At 33.2% G+C, this 17,112-nt stretch overlaps 1 protein-coding gene across 4 annotated transcripts in view; it reads right to left on the bottom strand.

Moving 5' to 3' along the window:
* The window catches only part of LOC115234903, a 26,877-nt gene that overhangs the window by 5,145 nt on the left and 4,620 nt on the right, over nucleotides 1-17,112 (bottom strand). For 2 of the 4 annotated variants that reach the window (XM_029806291.1, XM_029806294.1), the window contains exons 1-6: nucleotides 9,139-9,688; nucleotides 7,646-8,028; nucleotides 5,450-5,635; nucleotides 4,855-5,211; nucleotides 4,262-4,584; nucleotides 1-3,479 (exon numbers count right to left, since the gene is read on the bottom strand). The exon at nucleotides 1-3,479 ends at the window's left edge or, in 1 of these variants, runs on beyond it. In XM_029806291.1, coding sequence (XP_029662151.1) covers nucleotides 1-3,479; nucleotides 4,262-4,584; nucleotides 4,855-5,211; nucleotides 5,450-5,635; nucleotides 7,646-7,753 — 4,453 coding nt within the window. In that variant the 5' untranslated portion in view covers nucleotides 7,754-8,028; nucleotides 9,139-9,688. Of the gene's footprint in view, nucleotides 3,480-4,261; nucleotides 4,585-4,854; nucleotides 5,212-5,449; nucleotides 5,636-7,645; nucleotides 8,029-9,138; nucleotides 9,689-15,387; nucleotides 15,484-17,112 lie in introns of those variants that run through there. The other 2 variants (XM_029806292.1, XM_029806293.1) reach the window with 2 other exon arrangements.

Raw genomic sequence — 17,112 nt, 5'->3', positions numbered from 1 at the left:
AAATCTCTGGAGATGCCCGGAAGCTCGTCGGGCCTGAATGTTCAAATTCTGCGCCGATGGAGTCAAATCTCCTTAATGCCGACTCTACGGAGTCCATTCTTTCGAAATCTTTTTCAGATTCGTCCTCTCGTCGCGTTAGTATTTTTGAAAATTTCCTCGCAGTGTCTTCCGATTTTTCGATCTTATGTTTTACATTCGTTTTATTAAACAAGCTCGCCGATTTTTTCGCGATTAGTGCACTTCTATCTTTGTTATCTTTGACGGTGTTCCTCAAAAATTTGGACGTCGTATTTTGATTCATTCTTGATGCGACTCTTTGAGATGGCAAAACTTTTGAGATGTTGGCATCACGAGAAATTTTTACAGTTTTTGTTAAAAGCGGGACTCGCGGTAAAATTCTAGATTTTACATCGTGTTGTCTATTGCATTCTTTTTTTATTTCCTTTGAACTATTCGATGCTGTCGACGCTCGCGTTCCTCGAAGGATGATGTCTTTATCTATGCTTTGATCAGTGGAGTTTGAGCGTTTAATTTTGCGATAATCTTTAATCTCCTCATTCAAGGCGATTTCAACTATCGTTTGATATTTTACGTCGATCCCGGCGTCAACCTCATCTATCGCTACATTTTCATTCTTGTTTTCTGTTCTTTTTCGATTATATTCATCAGACGCGGACAAATTTTTTTTCTTTAAAGTATCTTGCACCAATTCCGTAGACTGTAAGCTGCGCTGTTGATTGAATTCCGTACGCGTTTCTCCGCTTTGTTTCTCAGAACTGCGTAAACGCGAAACTATGTCACCAGAATATTTCTCTTTCTTAGAAGAATCGGGAGACATCGCTTTCGTAGATCGATCCCGTGTTTGTTTCGGAGATCGAGGAGTCGTATACTGTCGATCTTCACGTTTCCTGGATCGAAATGCAGTGCGTTCAGCTTGATTTCTTACGGATTTGTTCCATGCTTGCTCTTGTGTTTGAGATATTTTATCTTTACTCACTCGATTTTCACCTTCCTTGAGTCGAGTTATGATATGCTGAGAAGTTTCACTTACAGGACTACAACCGAGCTTATTCAGACTGATTGCGCTTCCTTCGCTATCTCGGTACGTTCGATGATTTTTGGATCCTTTACTTTTTTCAGGGGTTTCTTCCTTCGATTTGAAGACATTTGATTTTAAAATAGATGCTCTCCGTTTTTGCATTTTGCGAACGGGATATGTAACTGAGGTTTTGAGTTTTGTTTTATCGCTGAATGATTTTGTATACGTTGCATCAATTTGTCGCCTCGATATTGGGCTCGCTGCCTTTTGTAGCTTATCGCGTTCGATACGATGATCGGTCATAACGATTTCTTGAATGTCCATATCGACTTCTATTGGAGTGATACTTTTGCGAGGCGATTCTGGCGTAGCTCTCCTTCTATTTTCGATAGACGGCGAACTCGCTTTTTGAAAAGGTGACGAAGTTTTACATCGAATCCTCGATTGTTTATCTTTCGCAATCAAAGCGTTTACATTTTTGGTATTTTGTTTCGGAGACGATTGACGGACTTTGTGTTGTTTCTCATTTTGAGATTTCATAAATTTACGAACGAGCCCTGCTGATTGCAAAATATTGTCAAATTCCAAACCATATTTCAGACTTACGATCGAACTGGTGGATGCTGCGGAGGTTTCCGAGATTCTCGATGATCTGCAAGATTCTGTAACGATGCTGGAGATTTCGTTTGTTTTTAAAGCTTTCTTTGCTTCGTGTTTGATGATGGAAGGATTCGGGCTACGTCTATCTTGTGAGGAATTGATTTTATTAATTGATGATAAAGGTTTCGTGAATCGTTTATAAGAAATAACTGGAGTATGACTGCGCTGTTTTAATATATTTTTAGTGGAGTCTGTTGAACTCGATCTCGGTTCGATCAACATCGTTGTAGCAGATTTTTCGGATTCTTTGCAGAAAAATTGCGGGCTTGCAGTGCGCTTTTCACGCTTTTCGCGAATCGTTTCAGACGATTTGGATTCATCATATTGTCGATCGGTGCTCATTATTGTTGTAGATCGTTTCTCGGTTTTCCTGCTCGACAATTGTGGAGTTGTGCTTTGTTTTAATATTTTTTTATTGTATGATGGCGATCTAGTTTCACTAATTTTGCGATCAATACTCATAGTTGTGCCAGATCGTTCGGATTCTTTGCAAAAGAATTGCGGACTTACACTTCGCTTTATTCCTCGATCGCGCGATGGCGATCTAGATTCATCAACAGTGCTCTCAATACTTATAGTTGTGCCAGATCGTTCGGATTCTTTACAAAAGAATCGCGGACTGGTATCTCGTTTCTTAAATATTTCTCCTTCATATAATGGCGATTTAGACGAAGTTTTTCGATCAAAACTTGTATCTGAGGTTCGAAGTTTTCTATCGAAATCGGTCGTATCTTGCTTTGTTAATATTCTCTTGTTCCATTCTGACGATTTAGATTCTGTAGTTTCTCGATCAGTACTTATAGCTGTTTCGGATCGTTTAAATTCATAACGGGGATATTGTGGACTCGTACTTTGTCTCGATGAAATTTCTCTCTCCCATACCGGAGATTTAGATTCACTTGTTGTACGAGATTGTTCAGATTCGCTGAGGAAAAAATGCGGACTTTTACTTTGTTTTGTTAATGTTTTTTGATAAAATAACGGTGATTCTGACGAATCAGACTTTCGATCAATGCTCATAGTTGTTGCAGATCGTTCGGATTCTTTACAAAAGAATTGCGGACTGGTGTTTCGCTTTTTAAATATTTCTCTTTCATATGATGGCAATTTAAACGAAGCTTTTTGATCGTGATTTGTTTGAAGTTTCTTATCGAGATTAATCATATCTCGCTTTTTTAATATTCCTCGATCGATAATTTCTCGATCAGAACTTATAGTTGTTTCGGATCGTTTGGATTCACGAAAATATTGCGGACTCGTGCTTCGTCTTGATAAAATTTCTCTCTCCCACATCGGTGATTTAGATTCACTTGTACGAGATTGTTCAGATTCACTGAGGAAAAAATGCGGACTTTTACTTCGTTTCATTAACGTTTTTTGATCAAATAATGATGATCCTGACAAATCAGATTTTCGATCAATGCTCATAGTTGTTCCAGATCGTTCAGATTCCTTACAAAAGAATTGTGGTCTCGTGCTACGTCTTACAAATATTTTTCCATCAGCCGTTAGTGATTTAAAGCCATTTAAAGCCTTTCTAGGATAAATCGAAATGTTTTCTGCTTTTATAGGTTTTTCGGAAAAGCTTTGCGGACTGTCGCGTTGGTTAAACGTTTCGGTATCAGAATTTTCCCTTCGTCTCTTACTTATTTTACCGATTATGCGAGTTTCAGACGGTAGAAAATTTTTCACATTTTCAAGAATCCTTTGACTGCGATCTGACATCCGACTACTTCCGCTTCTCGTGCCGGTTGGGGAAGTTCCGGCGATCTCACTCCGTCTGAGAACGTACAGTCGAGAAAGCAAATGTAGAACGATTTCTGAAGCAAGATCACACTAAGAAATGCGTGCTTTTTCTTACAGCGGTCGACCTTATTTCGGTTCAGCGCCCAAGCTGATTAGCGCTAGCTGCTTTTGTGATAGACGTTCCGCTAGTTATTTTTTTCGCAACCCGAAATGTTAAATCTGCCTCGTGTAAATTGTTAAATGAACACGTACGGAAAGATAATTAAGCTTGTGAAGTAATTTTGCACGCTTCCAACTGGAGCAGAAGAACTATTGAATTAATTTTCTTCGGAGTATTCTCAATATTCATGACTCTGCGAATTAGTTATCCACCGTTTGTCCATTTTTAATATTTGTTCTAATTTACGTTCTAGTTTGCGATGAGGCGGAGGTTAGACAAACATGTATTAGATAACAAGAACGATCACGTGATATTATTCTTCCTCAGATCTATTTTTCTTCTCGCGGATTCCTCATGATGCACATTGTTAGCGCGATATATCTGTAATAGTCGAGGGTAGCAATTGCAACTACGTGGCGCATGAAATTAATTCTGGCAAGCAGCGGCGAGTTGTTAGCGATTGTCGATGATTGAGATTCACAATGATTTGCACGCATATATAAATAATAAACTTAATTTTCAATCGCGACAGAAAGTATCTTCTATATAAAATTTAATGGATTTATTATAATTTGTAATGCCTATTGTCCTTTCTGCAGGCTATTTTATCTACAATAGTTCCAATTACGAACGATAATATTAGAAGAAAAACTTACCTGGAGTTCGATTTCGCCGGGATCGTTTGTTCCGATCGCTTTTTTATCACATTGCTCGTCGAAGTTAATTGTTTCGACATGTTGCTTCTCTTCGCGTTTGTGTTCTTGAATCGCTCGAGTCGCGCTTCTGCTTGAGACAATTTTTTCGTGACGTTTCTCTTCGGAAGCCTATCCGGCACATCCACCATGAGGTATTCCGGAAACTCCTCGTTTTCCAAATCGTTCCTCGCGTGGTGTTTTAGGCTGTCATCGTATTCCATTAAATGGATCTTCGCCATCATGCGATTTCTCTCCACCGTCTCCCGATCTAATACTTCTTCTTCCTGCGTGTTTATATAATAAAATAAATAATAATAATTAATAAAATAAATATAATAGTTAATAAAATAAATATAATAGTTGATAAAATAAATATAAAAAATAAGAAATATATAAATATAAATCCATAAAATATATTTGATAAAGTAACTGCTGTATCGGATAAAGTTACATGTTTCAAGAGAATATTTTTCAATAATCACCGATAATTTTACACAAAGGAGTAATTCATAAATTAAAAGTCAAATAGAATATTAAAATTATCTGAAACCAACCTCATTGTCAGCTTCGTGACGATAATATCCGTTAGCGAACGTGGCGACGCCATCCTCGATGCCGAATTCATCCTCGTCATCGTGACGACTTACGGATGGACCGAATGACTCGCGCATGATTTCTTCGTGATAGGTAACGACGGGCTTGCCGCCGTTAACGTTACTGTTGACATCCGCGCGCGTTACCCGTTTCATGTTGACGGATTGCCGATTCATCGTCGAATTGCCGTTCCTTTGCGTCGTCAAACCGTTCGTATTCGTTTGCTTCCGCGACTTGTTCTCGAGCGGTTCCAGCGGATAGCTCCTGTCGATTCCCTTGACGGTAGTTTGCCGTCTCTCATCGAACATTTGCCTCACCTTGCGCGATTATAACAGCATATTCGAAATTTTAAATAGATATAATCTAAAAAATCATAGCTTGTCTATCCTTACAATTAAAAAAAAAGAATTATTGTTTACTTCTTGGAATTACTTTCGTTAATAATTGATAATTAGCGCGCGATGAATCATAGCTCGAGCTGACTCGAGCGTGTAAAATTTATGATATAACTCAACTCGATACATTACTCTCCATTCGTTCCGCGAAATCACTCACCTTACCACCTTGCGAGGTCGAGGTCGTGTGAGTCGTAGTTCTAGTCGTGGTGGAACCGCCGTGATTAGAACTGTTGGAACCCGCGCTACCCCGTTGCACCACTTGGTACGCTCGCTGCTGCTGTTGGTCGTATAGCTGCAACAGCTTCTGCTCCTTCTCCTGGAGTTGCTTCTGCTGGAAGCGGGCCTGCGTTCCCGGATAATTCGCTTTGAGTTTCGGCATGTCGTCGCGCGGAAATGCGCACCGACGTCGCGCGATTATGTACGTCGGCTCGCATGTGAGTGCACGGTATCGCGCGAGTCTCTATACCGCAGGTTACACGGCAACGGTCTCATCGATTTACCTCTAACCTACATGCGAGGGGGTTAGTAAACTCGTTATTATGCTAAAGCGGATCGTCCGTCTTTTAACCCTACGCCCGACCTATGCAATTCTTAAAGAGTATCTTTGTGTCATCTTTGACATTGCATTTATAATTTAATTTATTTTGTTACGATTTAAAATTGTGCGCGGAAGAAGATAAAATTTTGATTGTATTTATAAGAAGAATTGGCGGAAAAATTGATACACATTACTATTCTTTTTATATGAAATTTTGAGGTGTTTTTTTTTTTTTTTAATTTTTATAATAATCAATTTACAAATATTTATAAATCATTTTTTATAGTTATGTAAGAAAATAATACGATTGATGATGGACGAAGGCTTTTCACGGAAAGCTGTAGATTGCTTAATTGGAACGATTCGTATGCATAGAATTTTACTTTATGATAAAAAGATAAATTAAGATAAAGCAATATTTTTTTAAGATTTAACAATTTTGTTATCTTTTTCGCGATCAATTTTATATGTATTAGTTTTATAAGTGTTCATATAGTAAAGTCTGGAATTTTTTATATAGTCATTGTGGGAACAAGGATCAATTGTGGTTCAATAATCATCCAGTTCTCCTAATTGCATATCTCTTCGATGATTGCATTGGCAATCAGATGCGCCACTAATTGATTCATTCCTAATGAACCCGCCATATTGGACACTTTGTCTCTATATATCGTACGGTTACGAACGCAAACTCGAGATTTAGCGGGAAGGTAATTAATAATGACAACGGAACGTTAATTACACTCATGATTATAGAATAATCGGAAAATGTAAGAAACTTTTGAAAACTTTATCAGATGATTTTGAAGTTTTAACAATCAATTATATATATTACTGTAGATTATTTCATCATTGTAAAGTAGAAATATTTTTCAGATGCAAAACAAGCATATTAGCTACAGATCCTTAAATTATGCATTACTGTATTATTGATTATATAAGGTTATCGTTATTTCTTGACCCAGTATAATATAATGCTCTCGTAAATGCTTTGTCATTGCATTGGTAAATCTTTGATATACATCCACGTGATCCCGGCAATTGATATGTATTACAAACACGGTAGCTATATCCAATACATTCTAGTGAAATATGATATTACGACATGATTATTCGCTAATAATTAATAACTGATTGCCAATTAGAAATTGAAAAATACATCCGAAGATAAACAGTCAAGAAACAAGAAGAATGGAACATAAATAGTGGGCTTATATCTTAGCTGGAAATAAATAAATGGCTATTAAATAATACGTGAATTCTTTGCAATTGCATTAAAATTGCATGCGTTTTAGATGCGCGTCAAAAATGCACGCAAGTGATTTCTAAAAAGGAAAAAAGCGGTTTAGTGAATTGAGCGTAGGCATACGGGCTATTCGAGATTCGAGAAGTCGACGACTCTGACATACATAACCATATATAGAGGAAGCAACATTCCCGTTTCATTCTCGCGCCTGCGGTTTCTCCTTTTCCGCTTCAGAATATTGCTGATAAACGCGCGCAACGTGTCTTGCGAAAGGCCTGTGACGTTGGCCCGTTTTGACGATACGATTACTTACTTGCAATGTGTCTTTCTCGTCTTCTCATTGAACGAAGTGTGTTCATTAAATGATATTTTCGTTCTCGTACAACCTTGTATCAACCGATCAATAATTTTCATCAACTGATTAAATTTTGCATTTGTAATACATACAAGTAATTTTAGTTAAGTTACAATTATTTTTGTCCTCTAAGATCTCGATATCTTACAATGATCGATATCTTGATATCTCTTACAATATAATTAATTAATTTTCAAGCTTCTAAAATTTATACCATGGTTTCCAAATTAGAGAACTTGGAGTCGTATTCTTGAGCCGCCCATGATGTTTTCATGTCCATGGAAAGTCCGCGAGTGCCCGGTTGTTGCGGTCGATTATGCATATTTCTTATTGATTTCTTAATTAATTTTTTATTTGGATGTCATTGGGAATCTCCTAAGAAATCGTGTGTTCTAAAGAATCCTCGTACAAATCTTCTTATATTGAAAACTTGACTGCTTGTTCATCCAACCACGAATCATTGACATCTCTGATGTTTTTAGCACTCATACAGATAATTATTTCAATTTTGTTTGTAGAATTCACAGATTCACAGTTTTGTAGACCTCACATTTCCACATGACACCGTCATTTATCGATTACGCGAATCTTCTAGTTCTAGGAAAAATAATTTGAAAATATATATGATATATAGTGAAATATGTTCCGTAACACTTTCCTGCAAATTTAACATTGAGTTTTTAAAACAGACAATGCGCGAAAAAAGTTTCATAAAAAGTCATATATAGTCATAAAAGGAGAGCCTTTATCGATAATAAATAGAGGTCGTGACGCTGTACATCAGGAGTTCATAGTCATTTTTTCCCAACTTTGCGAAAGAAGATACGTACATGCCCAAGCAGATCGAGCATTATTAAAAAGTGCTTTATTAAAATAGCTTATTGAAAATTTAATTAAACTGCCACTATATGCGTGCTTCTTGCTGATGCTATCTTTGAGATCTTTATAAATAATTTTTTTCGTAACAGTATGTATTATTTGCTGCATTTAATGAATTTTTATTTCATTATTTTATAAATGTTGTGCTTATTTAATTACACGTACGCGTAATTTAACTGAATTTTATTCTTTGCGCGTATAATAACAATTTTGGATTTATTATCATAGAAGTGCAATTTTCGTAGTCTATTTAAATTTGGCCATTAAGTAAATATATTTAGAGCAGTCTTTGTTAAATTGATACAGTTGCAATACAGAAAGATCCGAAACAATTATGTGAATTTTAAAAGTTTTTAGATTAGATAACACATTTTTTTATGAAACAATATCATACGGACTGTTTTATAATTTCTAAAGTTTATTTAAATGTTTGCAATCGAATTAGTATATCAAGAACAATCACTGTTAAATCGATAAAATTGCGATAAAGAACATAAATAATCACAAAATGTAAATTTTTAGAAAATGTCGATTATTTTAAAATAAACAAAATTTTCTGTGATGTAACGTCAGTCTAAATTTAAGCCGAAGTTCATTTACATTTGTCCGCTATCTCGTTTTCAAATATATCGAGAGCCGTTTTTGATAAATCGATATGGCTACGATAATAAACAGTTGCAGCAAAGTGTGAATTTTTAGAAAGTGTCAATTTAATATTGTGAAGTAAATAAAACTTTTTTGCGGAACAAACTGTGTCACTGAAACGTTAATATGCATTCTCCACGTTAAATTTAAATCTGATACTCATGCAATTAAATTTGCACATACACCATACACGAAACATGACAAAGCACGTTCAATGTCAACAATGGTGCGAGAAACGCGTACATATACCACTGCAATTTGTATGTGAATGCAGTTGATTTTCACAGGCGATCGCGTGGTTAATCGCGAAATGATGAATTTCGAAAGTTACGAAATACGATTAGCCGGGGTGGATGATTTAATAATCGGCTAACGCGCACATTGCAGCGTCGATAGAACTGCGGCACTGTGAATGTTACCATCACAACTGTGTTGTTACAAACTACAGCATACTGACATTGTGTAGCAGCGCGCATGTCCATCTCAGCTCTACCCTTACAACTACGATGACAGTTAACGTGGGTTGGCAGGCGATCGAAAAGAAACCCATATATATACACGTGACTAAGTTTCAAGTGTCGATTTACTCGACGTACATCAATTCGCTTCAATAGTTTAAAATGTTTTTCTTTCTTATTTTTGCAATCAGTGACGTAATCAAGTGGTAGCTAGGTGAATAGAATTATTAAATACACTGATGTATAGGGTGAGATATAAAAAGTGACATGTATATTATTGCTTTAATTTTTTAATATAATACTGAAAAAAGATAATTTTAATAATATAATAATTTTTGTAAAAAAAGAGTTGCTTTCTATATATAATTTAATATTAAAGATATTTTTAAATAACAATATTTTGAGATATTTTTGTACTTAAAAAAAATAATCTTGCTTACGTATAATGCAATATTGAGATATTTTAAAAAATTAAAATAAAAACATTATTTTCATCCTATTATTGCTTTACTTGACTATTTTTTCATACGTTCTTACTAAACGAAAAATAAATTTAATTTTATGCGATATATCCAAATATATCTCGTTATTTAAAAATATTTTAATATTGAATTAAAAAGCAACTGTTTTTTTTTTAGATAATTATTATATTATTTCCAAAAATATTTTAATATATTTTGTGAGAGAAATACAAGAAATAATTTTCATTTTTGTAAATACATTGCATATTAACAGGATTTTATATATAACAATAACAGACTAAATTTTACACGACATTATAGCCGTTATAGCCAGAGTAAAATTCGCCAAGTATATCGCTCGCAAAGAGCTTGAGACAACTTATCGATGTTACTTGGAAATTTCATTGAAGTACAAAGTTCAAGGTTGGAAAGGGTAATGGAGGTGATCTTAGAAATTGATATAAACGAGTCGTATGTTTGGCAGTTGCTTTAGATCAAGATTTATTACTTCCTTGTCGCTTTCATAGACTTCGTTTGCTAACGCGGAAGATTGGCCGTTTCGATGAGTTAATGTCAATTTGCCTCAATAAGGTGAGCTTTATCGCAGTTGCATCTTGCGACAATAAATAGGATTGTTCGCCGCGAGTAGAAATCGATTAATCTATTAAAAAATTTCATTTTAATTTAGTTGATAGAATGTTTTACTTCACAAAATTATAAGTTATATAGGAGATTATTTGGAGTTGTCAAATATTTTTATATACTGCGTTCTATTTTTATTTTAAATAGCAGTGTTTCGTGCACTGTGTCAAGAGTGGGTTTCTAAGAAAAATTCAATGCTTCTTGGGAAGTAGCTCGTGCCGTCTACCAAGTTCGCAATATTGCTGCATATAAAAAAATATTACTGCAAATAAAAAAAATAAATTACTTTACTTGTGATTTATTTTGATTTCTATGCTAAATTTTGCGCGCTTTCCGCATAAAATTCCATTTTTATTGCCAGGAAATGCCACAAGCTTTGCCGCGGAAATTAATTGTCAATATAATTTGTAAAAGGATTTATAATAAGAAATATAATTTATTCAAGGTATAAATAGAGTGAAACATCTTCATCATCAATATTGAATACAGATAAATTCATATTTAGAGACATTTTATGAATAATTAATATTCTTTTTTTTTATAATATTGTTGAACATCGCTAAAAATTATCTGATAATATAAATGATCTCATGATTTCTTAGTCTATACTAATCTTATATTGCCACGTGTCATCATTATTTTTTCACAATATTCAAAAACATCTATTTAATATCTTTAACATTGTTACATAATATATGTATAATACACACACTTACATATTTCCTTTTCTAAATATAATGAATGAAATATATTGTCAAGAGAATTTCGTGTAACTGTCCATTCGGTATAATTGCCTTTTATCCGTCCAATTTTATACGATTATAGTCGTTATTTGGAAATTATCTATTTATACGTTTGTTCTTCGGATGATCTGCAAAATATCGATCCCACAAGCCACCTACTTTCAAATATTGCGCTTAAAAATAAAGCTATGACGAATTAAAAAATTTATTGTTTGCTATAGGAAGAGAGCACAAGGAGAGTCGTGGAAATGTTGGACGCAGGTACTCCTTGCGATTATGGCGTTCGACAGACCGAAAACCAATCATTTCGCATGACCGACAATGCTCTCGAGGAACCTTGAACTTTACATTTTATCCAAGACGAATTGAATTTTCGCGTGCGACTGTGCAAATTTTTTATACGTGTATTCTATACTTTCGATGAAACATTTCTTGGAAATGGAATTCGAAAGTTGTATAAGTTCGATAGATATTTCCCATATGAAAAAAGGACCTACATCATATACACGATATCATGACGATTTTATTATTATACGAAAAGACAAGAAAATATTCCACAATCTCAAAATCTAAAATTCTTATCGATATTATATCTATTTTTATCTTTGTTTTGAAATACATTGTTTGCCGTGACAAAAGTTAGACAAGTAAAATAGAATATCGAGAGAGAAAAATGATGGTAACTTTGAGATTACGACGGCACAGTCGCATCTCGTTGTCTTCCATAGATTGTGCACGTGTCGCGATAACGAAATCTACCCATAATTACTTTGCTTAACTGGGCATGCATCTCGCGAAATTACAATTACAAATCGGTGGCAAGCGAAGCTGCATCGTACTTCTCTTCATCAATTATTTATAAGCCAACCGCTACCGTTCCCGCGGTCCTCCTTGCTGTTCCAAATTCCCGTTTCAGATTTATCCGTACGAGCTTCACGTTCCGTGCCGCACGCGCCTTTTTTCTCTCGTATCAGTGCGTGTTGAATGTGTACGCTCGCGTGAAATACATGCCCAACATCCCCGTGACCATAGGATATGAGAAAAATGTGTTTAGAGATTTTAATCAATAAATTTCGTTTTCAAATTCTCTTTTCAAAGACGCTAGACATCTTTTTTACTTTTTTGAAGATATTCTTTTTTTTTAACTCTTTAACAAAACCAAGATTTTGTAATGTAAATGATATCCGGTAGTTTTAGAACACCTCGTAGATATATATCATCATCTCATGATCTAAAAATGACTTACAATTAGCAAGCGCTTCAATTACTTTGCACTGTAATTATCTTGCAAAATGGAATAGCTTTCTAGAAACTTTTTTAGTCGTTGTTTCGTTGCATCATTTAGTCTCAAATTATAAATGCTTGTCAGTTTCTCTCTTATGCACTTTAATAATTTTAAAAGATCTCTCTCAGAACTTTTTTTAGTCTACTGTAAATCGTACTGTTGCTCCTGAAAATATCTATGCAATTTGTTAGCAAGCTAATAAAAATACAATTGTGTATAATTATGATCGAATCGGTTTCCCCGAGCGACAATGATGTAATTCATTCGTATTCGCTCAAGATTTTTTTTTTTTTCGACTCACACCTTCCTCCAATGCTGGAAGGTCAAGCGTGGGCAGCGCAAACTGCGTGCTGTCATTTGCTCGCTTGTTTTATCGTTTATGTCTTTATGCGCATTAGTATCAAGAGATGTCTGGAAACGAATCATATGTTGCGTATAATGCAGCATGCATTAGCTTCGTCTGCGTTAATATTCTCAGATTTTTTTGAGGATTATTACGTATATTCATTTTCTGTTCCTGATGCCTTATATAGAATTCAAAACAACAACAATTTCCAAGATATGCAATGACGAATCATGAATTGTTGTAAGATTTATTGCTGAATAAATTTACTAGTTTAACATAATGAATTAATTTAATCAATGAAATGTGAATTATTTTCATGCATGATGGTTGATTTATTTTATACGCTATTACGACATAAATATTTTTTGATTATATGATATAATATATAATTAGTTATATATTATATCATATAATCAATATATTTGTAATAAATTAACCTCAATTTGTGATCGTATAATAATAATATTTGTAAGTTCGGTAGATTAGTAATATAGTATATCCTGCATATTAATAGTATACAATTTAATTGATTCAATTTGTTGCTAGGCAGATTATATTTTGAGCATTACTAATTGTTTCAGATTCAATTACCAATTTTTGATCGAAAGTTTATGCTGTTGATATTTAAATAAGCTCAAAAAATCAAAACGATTTAGGAAAGGTAGAACTAGCTATTTAAATTATCTAATATGACTTTACTTGTTTTCTTGCTCTTGAGAGAAATTACATGTACATATTATGGAAATGCTAGAATTAGAATCTAATTAAGACTATTATTACAACTAATAACCGAGGCATGAAAAATGGCAGATGTGAACTGAAGTAAACCGTTGAGAAATCTTTCCTGAGAATTATTAAATCTTGTTTTCAAGAATAACTTTCAAATTATACATATTACAGTATTAAAAAATTTTTAATTTATTTTGTATTATATACATAACAATATATATACAAATAGAAATATTTGTGATGAAAAATTCAAAGAAAATTATTATTCAATATAACTCGGTGTGTCGTTAAAATATACAAAATATTTGCAGAATTGGAAGTACTTTTATGAGGATAGAATAAACTTTAATTTTATAAATAATAGTAAGAAAAGTTTTAAATAAACATTCGTGTGCGTGGAAGAAAAATAATGTCTAAGAAATCTGTCTGTCGCATCTCAATGCAAAGGAAATGACGTCACAGTATTATGGTTACCAGTCCCAATAGTTTGTCATGGTTGACAAACCAAGCGTCCACTTTTTTGTCTTCTTCAAGTCTCGCGATTCTTGTCTCGCTCTATAACTTGGAGCTGCGTTCTTCCAAGAAAATTACCTTTAGAGGTGTGTCGTGTGAGAAGTTAAAGTCAGTTATTAAAGTATGTAATGCACTTTCCATATGAATATAATTTTAGAAGTAAATTCTGTAAAAATAAAATACGCAAAAACAAAAAAAAAATATATCTAATCTTGCTTACATGCGCGAGATACGTTACATTTTTACGTTGAAATAATTGTTCTATTATTACAGAAAATGTTAGAAGTGATGATAGTAGAATTTAACACAGTTCTGCAAATGTGTGTGTAAATGTTTGTCATTGATCCTTATCAAATGATCATTATGGAAATTATTCAAACACAAATTATTGAAATATAAATGTTTGTAATTCAGAATCAAAGTTATTTGAAGATAAATCGTTCTTATTATTCTCGCTCTGAATTTAATCTGAAGTTATGTTCATGTATTGAGAAACATACTATGTAGGAGTAGGCGGAAGAAGTTTAACCTTGTCGAAATATCAGCTGTCGATCGGATTTGGATATATCGGTACGTGGGTTGCGCGTTGCGCGTGCGTTGCCTGAACAAGATGCCATATAAGTATTTGCATGGTACAGAAACGATACAGAACGACGTGGGTCAAAAGAACACGCGTCAGAGTTTCCTTAAGCGGTTTACCAGATAATATTTCGAGAATAGAGAGATAGAGAAAGAGAGGGAGAAAGTGGATTGTAACACAACTCAAACAATCGATGTATAATTTATTACGTTTTTGCAAAAATAACTCTTTCTATCATGTATAATAACTTTTCATCATTCTTTATCAATGTGTTCCTATTTTATGTAACATCTCCGTAAATGCGTGTAAATAGATCGCGCGTGATAATCTATATTTTCACGATTAATATCGGTCTGCATAAATAAAACGTATTGAGAACGAATTTACATAAGCTTCAAAATGCACGTGATATAGTTGGCAAAAGATTTATTATGTTATGCCTCTAAACAAAAATTGTTTAAATTAAAAAATTTATGAAGAAACAATTCTGTGTGATTTGTACTTTGCGTTCATTTATATATTTGTATTTTATTTTATTAATTATACACTAAAACGTTTAAAAATGAAGATTAATAATATATTTATTCTCAAATAAAATTATTAATTTATTTGCAGATAGAAACTTATTCTTTTAAATATCACCATTTGTAAAGACAGCAAAATTGATTATTTTACCTGCAGCATCTCGAGACGCGACGATGCCTGTGGTGCTGCCATATTTCAGTCGTCTATTACTTTGCAACCGCTCGCGCAACGGGAGATGTTCTCGTTCTGAAAAATATAATCAAAGTTTTTTTCAATTTCAAAGAAAATAAAATGAATAAACATCAATATTAATCTTAATATGCATATTTCACGTGTAATTTGTGGCAGTTCAAATTTTTTTATCTAAATTTCATAAAGAAATTTTTATTATCTTTTATTAAGAGAATGATACGTCAAGTTTAATAAATATATATTTATTAATATATTAATTTATTTATACAAATATTATTAATAATATGTCGTCTTGTACGATATGATAATACTAATTTAATATTGTTGATATCTGAAAATACTAGACTAACATTAGAGAACAATATTTTCGTTTCTTAATACAATACAGCTTTTACACATAGACACACGTATATTTAAATATGATTATCCAGAAGAAAATAAAAGAAGAACATAATATATTGCAAAAAGTGTAAATAAATTTAGAAGATGCTTGGGATTATTCCAATAAAGGTAGTCGTATGCTGGCATCATAAACTAAAACGCACTTAGACAAATGTTGCGTATCTGTAATTCGCTACTGGTAGAGTAGTAATATTGCAGATGAAAATAGCTTGGTTCAGTGTGCGCAGGAAACGATGTAGTGTTCCTCGAGTTCTAAATAATTATACTTAAAATAGAGTTGTATGTGTGTGTAGTATTAAGCTACAAAGCAAGTGCCATGAATAATACATCATAACTACTGAGCAATCAAATATGAGTTATTTTCTGTTCAGAAATTTTTCACTCTTATAAGAGTTTGACATATTGGACGAAGACATATTGGATATTCCGATTAAAATATTAATTAAAAATATATTAAACAATATATATGTATAGTATATTAATTTAAAAAAAAAATTTTTAAATTACAGAAGTGAATTTTTAACCCATATTATATTATACATTTTATTAAAGTTGCGCAAAAAGAATGCCAAACTCTTTTTCGTAAGTACATGCGATATTAAAGCGTGCAGATATCAAAGGTTCAATGGTGCGCGTTGGCTTTCACTTTTTGTTTCATCTGTCACATTACCAAGCGTAATTCACGAGCAGTTCGCAAATGTAATTGTAATGAAACGAATTCGAATTGTGCGGGTGGAGCAGCGGGTGAACTCGGCTATTGTTACTCTTTCAAGCGATCTACCCTCTATAAAGTCAAGCGCGTTTAAACGTGGGTGGATCAGTAACGTGGGCGCGTTTGATATTACCGCGTTTGATATGTTATTACGTTATCGAGTTCAATCGTTTTCATATGTCTCTCATCCAGTGTGATGGACATATTTTAAATTTATAATTTTGAAAATAATTATTTTAATAACGTTTTATTTAAATAAAATATTTATTCAAAAATTTATTTTCTGAAAATGATAAAAGTATCGGAATGTATTGGAATGTACTAGAAATATTTATTTAAAACGCCATATTTTAACTTATTAACTAAAACAATTAATTTAAAAGAATTATTAGAAATTCTGATTTGGGATAATATTGAAAAAGTGTCGAATTTGCATATATGTATATTTAAATATTGCATATATTTGCATATATGTATGTTTAAATATTATATTGTTTTACATAATGAAAGAAATAATTACTTTAATTGAATATCTGTTTAATGCTTTTTTTTTTTTTTTTAACAATGCA

The sequence above is a fragment of the Formica exsecta genome, unplaced genomic scaffold (assembly GCF_003651465.1).
Source record: "Formica exsecta isolate Colony F162 unplaced genomic scaffold, ASM365146v1 scaffold21, whole genome shotgun sequence".
NCBI classification, from domain to species: domain Eukaryota; kingdom Metazoa; phylum Arthropoda; class Insecta; order Hymenoptera; family Formicidae; genus Formica; species Formica exsecta.
Note: the sequence above shows the minus strand (reverse complement) of the source record. Positions and strands in the feature narration are given on the sequence as shown.